General features: G+C 41.8%; 1 protein-coding gene across 1 annotated transcript in view; it reads right to left on the bottom strand.

Moving 5' to 3' along the window:
- syne1b (spectrin repeat containing, nuclear envelope 1b) overlaps positions 1 to 13,468 on the bottom strand; it is an 80,846-nt gene that overhangs the window by 18,702 nt on the left and 48,676 nt on the right. The window contains exons 78-111 of the mRNA XM_028565788.1: positions 13,285 to 13,429; positions 12,971 to 13,189; positions 12,617 to 12,885; positions 12,239 to 12,404; positions 11,959 to 12,114; positions 11,685 to 11,837; positions 11,405 to 11,587; positions 11,119 to 11,256; positions 10,642 to 10,827; positions 10,364 to 10,486; positions 10,060 to 10,242; positions 9,602 to 9,745; positions 8,868 to 9,044; positions 8,470 to 8,610; positions 8,058 to 8,171; positions 7,787 to 7,948; positions 7,118 to 7,312; positions 6,799 to 6,975; positions 5,662 to 5,853; positions 5,077 to 5,208; positions 4,657 to 4,757; positions 4,369 to 4,522; positions 4,155 to 4,283; positions 3,891 to 4,046; positions 3,426 to 3,635; positions 3,184 to 3,285; positions 2,967 to 3,086; positions 2,683 to 2,883; positions 2,360 to 2,533; positions 1,807 to 1,938; positions 1,323 to 1,519; positions 994 to 1,126; positions 495 to 677; positions 151 to 300 (exon numbers count right to left, since the gene is read on the bottom strand). Coding sequence (XP_028421589.1) covers positions 151 to 300; positions 495 to 677; positions 994 to 1,126; positions 1,323 to 1,519; positions 1,807 to 1,938; positions 2,360 to 2,533; positions 2,683 to 2,883; positions 2,967 to 3,086; positions 3,184 to 3,285; positions 3,426 to 3,635; positions 3,891 to 4,046; positions 4,155 to 4,283; positions 4,369 to 4,522; positions 4,657 to 4,757; positions 5,077 to 5,208; positions 5,662 to 5,853; positions 6,799 to 6,975; positions 7,118 to 7,312; positions 7,787 to 7,948; positions 8,058 to 8,171; positions 8,470 to 8,610; positions 8,868 to 9,044; positions 9,602 to 9,745; positions 10,060 to 10,242; positions 10,364 to 10,486; positions 10,642 to 10,827; positions 11,119 to 11,256; positions 11,405 to 11,587; positions 11,685 to 11,837; positions 11,959 to 12,114; positions 12,239 to 12,404; positions 12,617 to 12,885; positions 12,971 to 13,189; positions 13,285 to 13,429 — 5,497 coding nt within the window. The remainder of the gene's footprint in view (positions 1 to 150; positions 301 to 494; positions 678 to 993; positions 1,127 to 1,322; positions 1,520 to 1,806; positions 1,939 to 2,359; positions 2,534 to 2,682; positions 2,884 to 2,966; positions 3,087 to 3,183; positions 3,286 to 3,425; positions 3,636 to 3,890; positions 4,047 to 4,154; positions 4,284 to 4,368; positions 4,523 to 4,656; positions 4,758 to 5,076; positions 5,209 to 5,661; positions 5,854 to 6,798; positions 6,976 to 7,117; positions 7,313 to 7,786; positions 7,949 to 8,057; positions 8,172 to 8,469; positions 8,611 to 8,867; positions 9,045 to 9,601; positions 9,746 to 10,059; positions 10,243 to 10,363; positions 10,487 to 10,641; positions 10,828 to 11,118; positions 11,257 to 11,404; positions 11,588 to 11,684; positions 11,838 to 11,958; positions 12,115 to 12,238; positions 12,405 to 12,616; positions 12,886 to 12,970; positions 13,190 to 13,284; positions 13,430 to 13,468) is intronic.

Raw genomic sequence — 13,468 nt, 5'->3', positions numbered from 1 at the left:
AAATTGTGGATGTACACATATGGTCTTATATAATTTGATTTGTAGCTGAAAAATATATGAATATGTTTGAAAACCCTAAAAAAATTTCAAACATTTTGTAAACAAAGTCAAAAGTGCTGTGAATCTATGAATCTGTATGAAGTCCACTACCTTGTATTTTTGCAAGTAGTCCTGAATCACATTTGACCCCACTGCACTCTTGAGGTTTTCTTCATTCTCCTCAATGACATTCTCCATCAATGATATCCAGTTAAACAGCTCAGATATGGCATGACGTGAGGCCAACTTCTCCATTTGGATCTGAAAAAAAAAAAAAGAAATCCATTGGACCAGAATATTAGACATCCAGGAAGACAAAAACCCACATGCTGCCAGTTTGAGGGCAACCTTGTGTGAAAACGTCTGTATATGAGTGAAGCAGCAGAAAGGGTAATCCTATTTGAGCAGCCTTTGAGCAGCTAAGCCTGTTCAGTCTGGCTCGACTGTGACCATACCTGATGTAGCTTCTCCTGGACCACTGGGATGCGTGTGAGCAGCTCAGTCCATTGAGTGTCAATGCGTGCCAGGTCAGACCGCAGCACCACTGTGTCCACTTTCTTCAGACGCAGCAGCTGGTTGCCCTCGGTTACCACAGAGCTCTTCAGGCTGGACTTGCCTTCAACTTCCTTTGAAAACTCCTGAGACAGACGGTGACCGCAATCAACAGCTAGTATGCAATCAAATGTATATTTTATGATGATATTATATACTGAGCTTTTTGCAGATGACACAGCAAGATTGTTACTACTACACTTCGACATGGGACTGCAGGGCCAAGGATCGAACCACCGCTTTACCACTGAGCCACAGCCGCCCACGACAAAGCAACAAAGACCTGTATAAATCTGTATACATGTTTACTAGTTGTAGCACTGTTCCTTGAGAAGAGCCTGAATCTCTGGATCAATACAGGTACAAAATGCAAATTAAAACTAATAAAAACTGTGGCCTTACAAGAAAAGCAGAGAGATGGTCTCTGACAGTTTCCAGCTCCTGTGGGACTAACACCGCCTGCGTATTCCAAAACTCCAGACGCTCCAGAGCAGACTGCAGCCATTCGCTAAGCTCTGCACACTCCCTCTGATACCTAGAGGAAAACCACAATTTAATCATATAACAGTATATCTGCTTAAGACTAAAAATGTTGTTTTGTGCACTCAGATCTGTGAATTTAATAATTATTGCTAAGCTGCCCAACTTACAGACCCTTCTAAAGATAATGTTTTTCAGGGTCTCTATGGGATATCATTTGTATTTGATGCCTAAACGATTCTGTTTCTGACCTGGTCCAGTGTTTGAGGATGGCCTCCAGGCGCTGTAGTTCTTTGTTGACCTTGCTGGTGTTGTTGAGCCAGTGTTCCCCCAGCAGAGAGAGTTGGTTCTCGAGTGCGGGACAGCACACTGACAGCAAGAGATGTTTGCCCTCATCCAGGACCTGGTATAGCTTGTGCTGGTACTCTGTCAGTCTGCCTTTTAGACCCTTTACAGAGAATGGAAAGGGGCAGGTAGAAAAAACAAAATCTTTAAAAAGTGACATTGTAGAGGGAGCAACACCAGCTGGGAAGAGTTGGGTGAAGAAACAGAGTGAGAGTGAGTGAGTAAATTAAATAAAAGTAAAGCACATCTACCCAGAGTAAAACAAATCTATACCAAGAAGCTCAGAGAGGAAAAGAAATGCATATCATGTGTGCTGGCTACATTTCTTTTGGTCCTCCTTCCTTCCTTCCTTTGCCATATTCTAAAATTTGCATTGATGTCACTTTTTACCTGATACAATGAAATCCTGTCCATTAGCCTTTCTTCAGTCTCTTCCACCAGGCCAACGGTCGGGATGTTTCCTTCAACTGCCTCCAATTGGCGGTTGAGACTTTGGTAATCCTGCATCAAGCGGCACCAAGTCTAAAAAAAAAGAAATACATAGAATATTTCAAATTGAAAAAGCTGACAAGTAAACCTTAGATGAAGACCACTATAACAATTTAGCCACTGCTGTGCTCTCCTATTATGGAGGGAAAAAAGAAAGGCTTTCCAATAAATTCTCTGTAAACTAAGCTTTTTCAGCTTTAGTTTTCAAGCAGAGGTAACTTGAGAAGTTTTTCCGCAATTTATAAATATCTATTCCTTTTCAGTTAGAAACATATATTGACAACACAGTTAAGTAGCATTTAAAAAACCTTTTGGACCAACAAAAAATTTTCACATCTTGTCCGGGCCAGAAAAATAAGCATTTCAAATAATGACATAATCAGATTTCCTTTCGTTATGTCAGTATGCTTTCAAAAGAAAAATAATGGTTAACACACAGTATTTTATCTCTCACCTCCAGGATACACTCCAGCTCAACTCCTTTACTGTGTGCCTCTTTGAGGACGCTCTGAGCCTCAGCCAGTGTCTCCTCCAGGGCCTGACTCTCTTTGGGAAGCATCAGAACACTGATTTTTCTGAAGTACATTTCTGTTAGAATCATATGGGACTCCAGACCCTGGAAGAACTCCTAGAAAAACAGAATCAGACACAGATAAACACACCAGTTCTTTTTCTCTCAGCAGCGTGTCTGCAGCATTGGCTGTGGCTGTGTTCAATGTTTGATTATAAATATTACTTAAGCCTTTCTACTTTAACAGAGCTCCAGAATGACCAAACCTTATGTTTGTCCAGGTGATTCTGGACTTCCTCGACAGAGCTGACAACGATCCTTTGATCAGCAGCCATCTTGTCTTTAGCTGTGTCTACCAGGTCCGTGAGATCCTGCAGAGCACGTTCGTACTGCTCCTTTAGAGCCATGCTCTGGTTCAGCCCACTGCGCCGGGAACCCACCGTCATCACCAGCTCCTCATAGGAATCCTGAAAACACACACAAAGACCATAAATAGGTAAAACCTATACTGAGCAGCTTTTACTGCACGGTTTTCAGTGATGTACATTACCTGGAGTTTTAGTATTTTGTTTGCTGATATCTGATCCGCCTGTAGTGTTGCTCCTCTGGTTTTGAGCTCTGTAATCCTCTGTTCAAAGTCTTTCAGGCTCTGCTCTGCACAGGCAATAACCTAAGAGACATGACATTCACAATCATTTTTTGGTCTCTGTAAATTGAGAGAAAAGCAGGGTGTGTGTGCATGCATGTGATGCTAAAGCTTTCATTACCTCTAGTTGTTTTGAGGCTGTTCTATCCATGGCTCCAGCTAAGGCCTGTAGGATCTGGCACTTGGTCTCAATTAAAGCAGTTTGGAGAAGCTGCAACTCAGTCTTTCAAGACAATTTATAGAACATTTATCAGAATCAACATTTCTTGAACAGTCTGCAAAAGTTTTGGTTTTATAGTGGGCATTCTTCAAGAAAAAATAAAACGTTCTTCAAAAGCAACAAATGCAAAATATTAGGCAAACCTGGTGGGCTGTGAGCTCATGTGCTCTGGTCCTCATGTGGTCACAGCGTGTCCCCAGAGCACAACCCAGAGCTCCTAATCTCTCTTTCAGGCAGTCAAGGTTGTCCTCAAGCAGCGATTGGTCCTCTTGTCTCAACACTGAAGACCCAGCTAACAGAGCCTGGCTGAGCTTTACCTCCTCTGTGACATGCCTCACATCATTCTCTAAGGTCTGCAGGAAAGATCAGAAACAGTTCAGGAAGATTTAAAAAATACTCAACTGCAAAATGACAAAGATTATGAAGATTATATATATAGAGCAGAACTTTTCAAACATCAGCCACATACTGTATCAGTAATCAACTTCCTACAAATTTATTGTCAACTGAACTTTAGGGAACTTTCATGGATATTAACAGGGTCATATGATTTGCTATTAAACCTTCTGCAAAAATGATAGAAGCTTCACAAATACGCCTGAATGTACCTCCTGCTTTTGTAGCTGGGTCTCTGCGTTTTCAGCCAGCAGCACTGAGCCTGAGAAGACGTTGTTTTCCACACCATCCAGCCAAGAGGAGGTGGATGACACAGCTGTGTAGAGCTGCTGTTCCATCTGCGCCACCTGTGCCTCACCACCACTGGACTATGTACACACAAGAGTGTTGCAAATTTCCGTTGACACATGCCGAACTACATATTTCAATGTTGCAATAGAATGGCATTATACTGTAAAAGAATGTTATAGAAATACCTGAGTGGTCATGTCCTCTATTGTTTGTCTGAAGCTATCATACAGATTATTCAGGGAGGATTTGTTAGCTTGTGTTTCTCCTTTAAACAGTGTTCCAGCTGTGGTCACACGAGAAGCTCTGGAGTATACCTGCAGAAAAACAACCTAACGGGTCAATGCACTTTACTTCCACTGCTGCTTAATACTAACAATAACAACACAACAAGGTTTGTACCGGCTGTTTGTGGTCCTGCTCCAGGGTTTTCTGCAGGAGCTGCAGCTTAGTTTTGAGCTCTAGTCTGAGGCTCTCCCATTTCTGCCTCATCTGCTCTCGAGCAGCCTGAGATTCCCTCTCAACCAAAGCTGCTGGTGAAAATGGCTCCGTTGTACTGCACGGTGACGGAAACATGAATTAATAAATGCTCAATTTATAATCTGCTACAGGAAATCATTACAAAATGTTAACTTAAAATTGTACTAATTGATTTGAGTTATATATAAGGTATAATAGTTTGTAAAATACCTGGCACTGCTGGGCGAGGCCTGCTGTATAAGGATCTCCTCTCCTCTGCTCGCCACTGACTGAAGCAACTTTTTCTGTTCAGCGAGCTGCTCCTCCAGTTCCTAAAAAGCAAACCATCTACTGTAATTGGAGTTTGTATAATATAATTAATTTGGTTCTGACACACTGTTTGGTGTTACAATGATGTCAAAGTATTTGTATTGTATTTTATAAAGATGGGATTATTATTGTATTCTTCAACAGTATAATGGTAACAATATATCATTTCAATGCAAGCATGCTGTGTGATAGTGGCCATAAGTTAAAAAACAATTGACAACAAATCATTTGAGAAAGGAGATTTCAATTTTAGTATGAGTAGCCTGGGGCTGCCTTTGTTTTGCTATAATAAGGAAACAAAAATAATATGTGAAAATGTACCCTCTGTCTCTGCAGACTGTCCTGGTGTTGCTGGGAACGTGTGGTCCGGGCCTGGGCCAGCCAGTCCTGCACACTGGGACTTTGAGAGAGGCTGGAGTCTGATTCACTGTCCTCTTGTTCCTGCAGCGAGTCCTAAAATAAAAATTAAATATTTAGGAAACACACATCAGAAAGGAAGAAACAGGACTATCAAATGCAGTAACTAAATTCTGATTCACAAGTTTTGCAAATTCATCATAGAAATACTGAAACAAAGAGGCGTCACAGAAGAGATATTAAGGACAACATTTGATATTTCCTTAGCTGGTTTCTCATTTTCTGTTTTGCTTGTTATGCTAACAAATGGACTTGACACTTAGGTAGGTCAGCATATTGTATTATGATGCTCTAATAAATATGGTGGTTCAAGTCAGAGTATAAACATTTTCTTTATGGTGCATTTAGACAGAAAATGTCACACTGTGATGTTGGAAAATGTTTTAATCAACATCGTGAGCAAGGTACCCACAGTAAGGACTGAGCCTAATGTGGTATTGTGAAAGTTCAGCATCACATGGCAGCATTGAAAGCATGAAGCCACCTCACCTCGATGTTGATCCGCCTGTCCTGAAGCATGCTCTGCAGCTCCAATAGGCTGCCCTTCAACATGCGTATCTTCCCGGCCAACTGCTCAGCTTCCTCTCTGGTCTCTGTGCGGCCCTCCAGCAGCAGGCTTTCACTGTGCATGGACAGCTCTGACAGGGCCAGCACCTTCTCTTCAATCTCCAGCAGCATGTTCTGCAGTAGCAGGATCAGAGAAGCCAGCTCAAACATGGTCTCACGTCTCACCACCTACAGCAGCCCAATAGACGCTCCAGACAAACAGGGGGCCAGGGTCTGGCTGAACCCCCTACACCACAAGCTTTCCCCAGCTACAGGACAAGGAGAGCTCTTCCTCTGCTCTCATCCTTGGCCCACCTCTCCAGCCTCGCCTCCTGTGCAACATATTACCACTAATCCTTCACGGTCCATGCTCTACATGATACATGGTCACGCACAAATTCAAAAGTAACTCTTGTGTGCAGAACACCATTCTAAGTCCAGACAATCTAACGATGCCAATCAATGAATGCTGTTCCAAAGTTTGAAGATACATTTGTTTTAAAACACCATTGCCACTACTCTGCTATTGATAGCTCCATACGGTCTCAAATGCAGAGAGTAACTCTACATACTGCCTTACCCTCCCCATTCCCTAGGATTCACCTACTTGGATATTCTAGCAGCTTTATCACCAACACCAATCACGGCAGCAGAATCTATTAATCGTCTGAAAGCCACAACCCCTAAGTATTCCGCCCTATGCAGCTAACAGACTCTCTGCATAATCTTCTTAAGACTAGTTCTACACGCTTAGTAGCCTAGCCATCTGAATGCCCCTTTAAACACCTCTAATGCTCTTGTTTACCCACTGAAAGGTTCCTGTCCCCCTGGGATGATACGGGAAAGAAAATATTGAAGTATAAGACAGATCTAAATAATCCACAGGCACATTTGCATTAGTGTGCTGACCAGAGACAACACCTAGAAAACAGTACTCCAGTACACCGTACTGCCATTCCCGACAATTTGCTATGACATATTAACAACCTCATATGCATATTCATAAATTCATTCATATAATAATTCCAATTAACATGTATGCATCCATTGCTCTGGATGAACAGCAGGGGGAGCTCTTACCTGACATTCAGCAAGCTGATCCTCCATATCAGTGTCCTCTAGAGGTCTAGGTTCAAGGATGAAGGTTACAGCACTGCGCATTCTGGTCAACCACAGGTCCAGTTCATCTGCCTGGGTGTGATAGAGCTGTATGGCCTCTTCCTGCTGTTGACCCTCCAGACGGTCACTAATGCGCTCCTGGGGCAGAGCACATTACATTTTACTCATAACATCAATCTATTATTTTAGGAATATAGAAATTAAATTGAATTTATCGATTAAGCACAACTATTAGCTACTATTAGCAGTAAAATACTTTCACAATCTTCACAAAGAGTACCTCTAATAGCTGCTGTTTCCCCGAGGCCTTCATGTGGATGGTAGCCATCCTCTCAGCTAACACAGCGAGGGAGGAGTGCATGGCCAGCTGGTCAGCCATGTCTGAGTCCACAGCATCAGAGGCCAGATCCTCTGTGAAGCTTGCCTGCAGCCTGTCGATTTCCTCCTGCACATTCTGAATCTCTTCTTTTAGACCCTGGAGTGAACAACATTGTTATAGGTGTTGCATGCTGTATATTGACTGACTTTATTTTCATTTCTATGTTTGTTAAAGGGAAGTATTATCTTTTTGATGTTCGTAGATACTGTGACTGTTACCATACAATAAATATCACAAATTCGAAATTTTGATATAGGAGCAGTAATTCCCTTTTCAATCCATTTATTCAAACAGCAATGTGATGTTGAGACAAAAAGTTATTTACTATAAACTGTGATATTATAAATGCAAAATAAATGCAAAACAAGGTGACAAGAGTGGCTCAAAATGTGTTTTCTACAGACATGCATCATTAGCAAAATATCATTTTTTATGTTTGATATAGTTCGAAAAGTTGCATCATGAGTTCTTACATTACTTTAGAAGTCTGACAACTCCCTACCCTGTCAATGTGAAAGCTCTCTTTCCATCAAAACTTTTCAAAACCTTTATTGTACTGTAGCAACTCACCTCCTGTGCCTTAATGTGGTTATCTGGGCTTTTATCTGCCTCCAGAGGCTCACTCAGTTTGGCCTCCAGAGCCTCCATTTTAGAGGAGATTGACTGGAGTGAACCTTGGTAATACTGTTGCTTTTCCAGAGCTTCATAAAGAGACCTCTGCTTCTCGCTGATCTATTGGAAGACCGATTAAAACAATGTAAAAGTGCTAATCCTGAAAACACTATAACAATCATTGTGAACCAACAAACTACCAAGCTGACATGGTGTATTATTTACATACCACATTCTTTAATGTCTCCCATGAGCGCTGCAAGTCATCTAAGTTGGCCACAGACTCAAACGTCGGGTCATATAATTCTTGGATTGGAGCTCTTGTGAGAGTGCCTCTTCCCATCTAAAAACACATTCAAACAGTGCCATTAACAGTTAAGACAAATTAGTAATGAAACCCCTAATTCATTGTTAGTCATGATGAGCTTGCAGGTGCAGGCAGAGAATAGATATGGATTATTACTTCCCTTGGTTCAATTTTTACTTCTTCATTAATTGCATTTATCAAGTGAGAGTGCTTAGTTGAGTAAACAGGAGATATTAGAGAAAGATTATTTGAAAAAAAAGTATATGCAATTTTGCTGATAGACCAGAATGACTGATAAAAAAAAGCTATAAAGAGGAAGAGGGAAGGCAGATACCTTGGTTATAGCGGCTTCAGTGTAAGTGATGGGAGAAGGAGATCGACAGACAGGAGGAGAAGAAACCTCACTGTTAGTGCCCTCCTCCCCAGACTCCTCAGTTACAGGAGACAGGAGGGTGTGACAGCGGCCAGCCATCATCTGACACGCCATGCAAGAAACATTAACAGAAGAGCAGACATGCAAGGTGGATTGGGAAAGATTAATCATATGCAATGTGTTTTTTTGATAAAAGTGGCACAATGCACTTTTCAAAAACACATATCAGTCAAATTAAATCAATAAAACCCTTTAGAAACAGCAGAATTAGTTTTTTTTAAGTAGACAATGCCATCACCAACAATGCAAACAGATTTGTCAAGCACCACTATGTTATGTGGTTTATTATGTTCTCTAACCATGACGGCTTGTGCTGAAGATTTTTTGGATTTCTCCCCATCCTCCTCAGGCAGTCCCTCCACATCACTCACTGTCAGCAGCATGGTGGCATGCTTGGCCTTCACTGCCAGCATCTTGCATTTTGAGTTTAGTGAGGCGATCTGCTCTTGGTAACCTTTGATCTTCTGGGCAAGCTCCTATTCAAAAATACAAAATGTGCAACTTATTATAGGGCTATGAGGAAATTTCAACTATAACACCACAGTACAGAGGATTACAGTTAATTAGTTGAATACAGCTGATCGGCATTTAGTACTGCTGCTAGATTGCAAAAGATGCATCAAATTGATGTTAGGCATCAAATCGATGTCCCTTTCCGTGTTCAATTTACATGTTAAGTTCTTGTTTATGTGGGCTACATACATTACATTACATTACATGTCATTTAGCTGACGCTTTTATCCAAAGCGACTTACAATTGCTATGTATGTCAGAGGTCACACGCCTCAGGAGCAACTAGGGGTTAAGTGTCTTGCTGAGGGACACATTGGTTGATGTATTGCAGTGGGATTCCCACACCAAAGGCATGTGTCATATCCACTGCGCCATCACCTACCTACAAATTTATATATGCAAGCATGTCATATTTGTTATGCCTGTATTACAATGATGACTTGTCCAGGGTTTCTTCCCTTCAATTCCATTCTTCCTGCTCAGGAAAGGTGGGTTAAGTGAGTGAATTCATGTATTGTACTTCATGGTGAAGGATCTGGGCCTGCAGCTCCTGGATGTTGTTTGTGGGGATCGGACGGTCCTGAATGATGCAGTGTGCTTCCTCTATCAGTCCCTGTAGGTCTCTCACTTCCTGTTCATATTGCTCGTACTGCACCACTGCTTCCTAGATTTAAAGAAAAGGAAATTGCTTTGGTAAGGTTAGATGAAAAGTAAAAACCTCCAAAATGTTTTGGTTCTTTTGCAAAATTTAAAAAGAGTAAACCTCTCAAAATATGCAGAGAACTATATGAATCTTTCAGGTCATGCGAAACCTTCTTAAATCATCAAGCTTGTTTACTTGGCAGCACTGTGACTTAAGTTGCTAGCCGTGCACTTCTACAGACACTATGCATTGCATATTGTGCCAGAATGCAGGACAATATGACGTTACTACAATAAGAAGTTACTGTGCTGCAGCAATAATGCCCCCTACTGTACCTGTAGGATGTTGCATTGCTGAATGGCCACATGCTGCAACTGACTGGCCTCTTGCTGCAGACGCAGCGCTGTGCGACAAATGGCAAGGTTGGGCATCACCTCCTCTGGGACCCGCAGAGCACTCTGACACAGCTGCACTGCCTGCACCTGCTGCTTGAAGCTTTCCATATCTGCCAACAGACGCTGCAAAAACAGGGAAAGTTTACATTGTGTGAAACTGCTATAATGTACAAAGTAAGCATCCGAGGTGCTTTCTGACAAATGACAGGCCACATCTTGGATTGTTTTAATGTAGTGTGGTTACCTGTCTCTGAGCCAGCTGTTCTTTGAGGCTCTGGCGTGCCAACTCTGGTGAGGTCAATGTAGCTTGGACCTGCTCCAAAGCAACATGTAGGGCCTTAACTTCATACTCCAGGGCTTCCATACTCTGAGGACATATCATACATGAGTCAATTATAAAGTATACTAATCACAAGGTATGAGCTACAAGTATTAATACTTCTTGTCAAATATAATAAAATAGGAAGAGAAGGCAATTCATTAACGTTACAAACAAGTGATAGATAAGAAATCTTTTTTTACCTTATCTGCATCCTCCAAGCTCTGCAGTCGTGTCTTGATGCATTGCTGAAGCTCCTCAGTGTGTCGACTAAGTTCACAAACCTGCTGGCTCATAGACTCGACCTGCAGCACCTCAGACAGAAGCTCCACTTTCTCTGCCATTGATTCCAGGTCTCCATGGAGCTCCCGAGATTCACGAAGGACAGCCTAAAGCACATGGCAACAAGGCAGTGAATAAAAGACACTTGTGGTATCCTCCTGTTGGGATTTCTGCGACCCGTGCCTTTCATGAAAAGTGTGCAAAGGTAAAAATCTTGACGTGTCTGTGAACTGTGTGTGAATAAGCATGAGTCAAGCTCAAACCATGTCCATCTTTTTATCTTTCCTTTTATAAATAATGTAGAGAGCCCAATAACACTTCGTTAAAAAGCTAAAATGTCTGTCTGTTAAATATTAAAATAGAACCTATGAGGATGGCTCTCTGGACCCCCAACTCACCTGGTACATTCGTATCTGCTCCTGCAGATGAACAGAGGAGTTCCAGATGATGTTCGCCCTCACCAGGCTTTTGGCTTTCTCCGACCACCTCACAATGAAGTCTAGCATCTCATTATACTCATCTAAATAGCAGACAGCCTGAGGAACCAAGATAAGAGAGAAGTGCATGGTTAAAGCACAACACAAACAAATAAAGTATGCTTAACAGTCTACCTGTGTCACAATTTCTGAATGTTGTAACATACAATAAAATAACATTTTAATAAAGGGGACCTGAAAAGCCAACCTTTTTGAGCCAGTTGTTCCTACAGTCTGCTAGCCGTGTTGTGTTGTGATGCATCTCTGATAGTTTGCTGATGGCATCACTAAGCTGTTTGGCCAGCAGGGGGTTTCTGCGGCCAAACTCTTGTACAGCAGCATCCAGTTCTGAGAGGGTATGACCGCAACTGTCCAAGTCCTCAGCCATGCTCTGAGAAAAGAAATGCAACATACATAATTTTATAATCCTACCAGCTGTAGTCAACTACACATTCACAGTTAGACCGAGCTGAAATAAGTTAACCCACCTTGACTTCTTCTTTGGCATGATCAACATCAGGAGATTTTTCTTTGAATTTAGCTGAGATTGCTTTGAGCTTCTCAGAGATGTCATGGATTCTAGAGCTGAAGTCTTCTTTTATTTCTCTGATTTTCTGAATTTCTCTCTCTTTCGAAAGAACCTAGAACATATTAAGAAATATACATGACTACTTAACATACATCACAATTTAGATGATATAACATTTAAAGAGTCCCATTAACATTTTATTTACATTGAAAGCTTTTCAAATGATACCGTACCTGATCTTCAATAGCACCCAATGCAAGTGAGACCTCAGCCAACTGCATAGAGATTTCAGAGGGCAGTATAGTGTAGAGGTCCAGGTACTTGCTCTGTTGCTGCTCTGCTAATTTATCCACATGCTGACGATAAGTGATCACTTCTCCATGTACAACCTATAATGCAACAAATAGAGTACCCATGTAACTTTTATTAGAAATAATAATATTCAAATAGAAATGTTCTAGGGCCGACTGGAAGAAGAAAGATGCTGTTTCTTTTTTTAGATGTAAGATATACCTCAAGCTCCTGCAGCAGAGAATCAATGTCTGGTGTGGGATTGAGAAGAAGCTCCCTGGTCTCCTGAATCCAGGCTTTTACAACACTAAGTTCCTTCTCCACTTCCTCTCTGTCCCGTAGTTCCTGAGCTGTTTGTGCCCGCTTTGTCCTAGACTGTGTCAGGAGGCTGGAGGGCGAAAACAAAAATAACTCTACTGAAATTCTGAATAGCAGAATATAGGTAACTTAATTTAATTAAATAGCAGAGAATCTTTATCTGAATAATAAAACAAATTGCTTTTATTTTGAATCATACTAAAACATCTCCATTAAAACAATACCACTGGTTAGACAAATTTTAATACAGATGTTCTTGTTAAATGTTTATCTTGTCGCTACCTTTCCATTTGGTCTTGAACAGCTCTGATCTCCTTCAGGCTGGGCAGCTCATCCTGTTCAGTTGTTGGTGAAGGCACTTCCACATCGTGCAGCAGGCTGAGAGCATACTGGCGCAGTAGTGTGAGGGAGGAGAGCTCTCTCTCCAAGTCTTGGCTCAGCAAGTCATGCTGGTCCAACAGAGACTGCAGGGTGGCTTTGGAAGCCTTCTCCACGGCAGTGTCAGGGAAACGACTTTGGAGCTCATCAGAGACTGCTCTCACCTTCACCATCTGTACAAAAGGATTGTGAAAATTCAGCTGCTAGTAAACTATACTTTTTATTATGAAGAAAACCTTTTTCCTGTGGTCCGTGTACCTTCTCTCTAAAAGTCCTCCAATCCTGTGCTGTGTCCTCGAGTACTCTCTCTCGTCCCCGCGCCACACTTCGTAGTCGTGTCCATCGCTGCCACACAGTGGTCATGGAGCGACTGATGGTGGCCTTGCTTACATCACTTCCCACCAGCTCCAGCTGGGCAGCTTGCTCCTCCAAACCATTCAGCTTCTCTTGGAAGCCATTCACCAGTGAGACAAGGGACTGGAAATTTAAGAGACAATTAGTAAACTAAGCATTCATAGAAGCACCACCCATTTTGTTTGTATGGAAAATGCCTTTGTTTTGGCCTCTCGTACCCGATGACTGCATAGCTTATCTTCAGCCTCTTGGCTTGTGGCAGCCTTTGCAGTGGAAAATTCAGTCAGCTTCTTTTCAGCCTCATTCATAAGCTCAATGACAGTCTGCCTTGCCTCCTGGTATGACTTCCACTGAGTCACACAGCTGAGAAAAACAAAATATATCAGAGGATAAAATGTTATT

The sequence above is a fragment of the Perca flavescens genome, chromosome 20 (assembly GCF_004354835.1).
Source record: "Perca flavescens isolate YP-PL-M2 chromosome 20, PFLA_1.0, whole genome shotgun sequence".
In the NCBI taxonomy this organism is placed as follows: Eukaryota; Metazoa; Chordata; class Actinopteri; order Perciformes; family Percidae; genus Perca; species Perca flavescens.
This window is presented reverse-complemented; position numbering and strand designations above follow the sequence as displayed.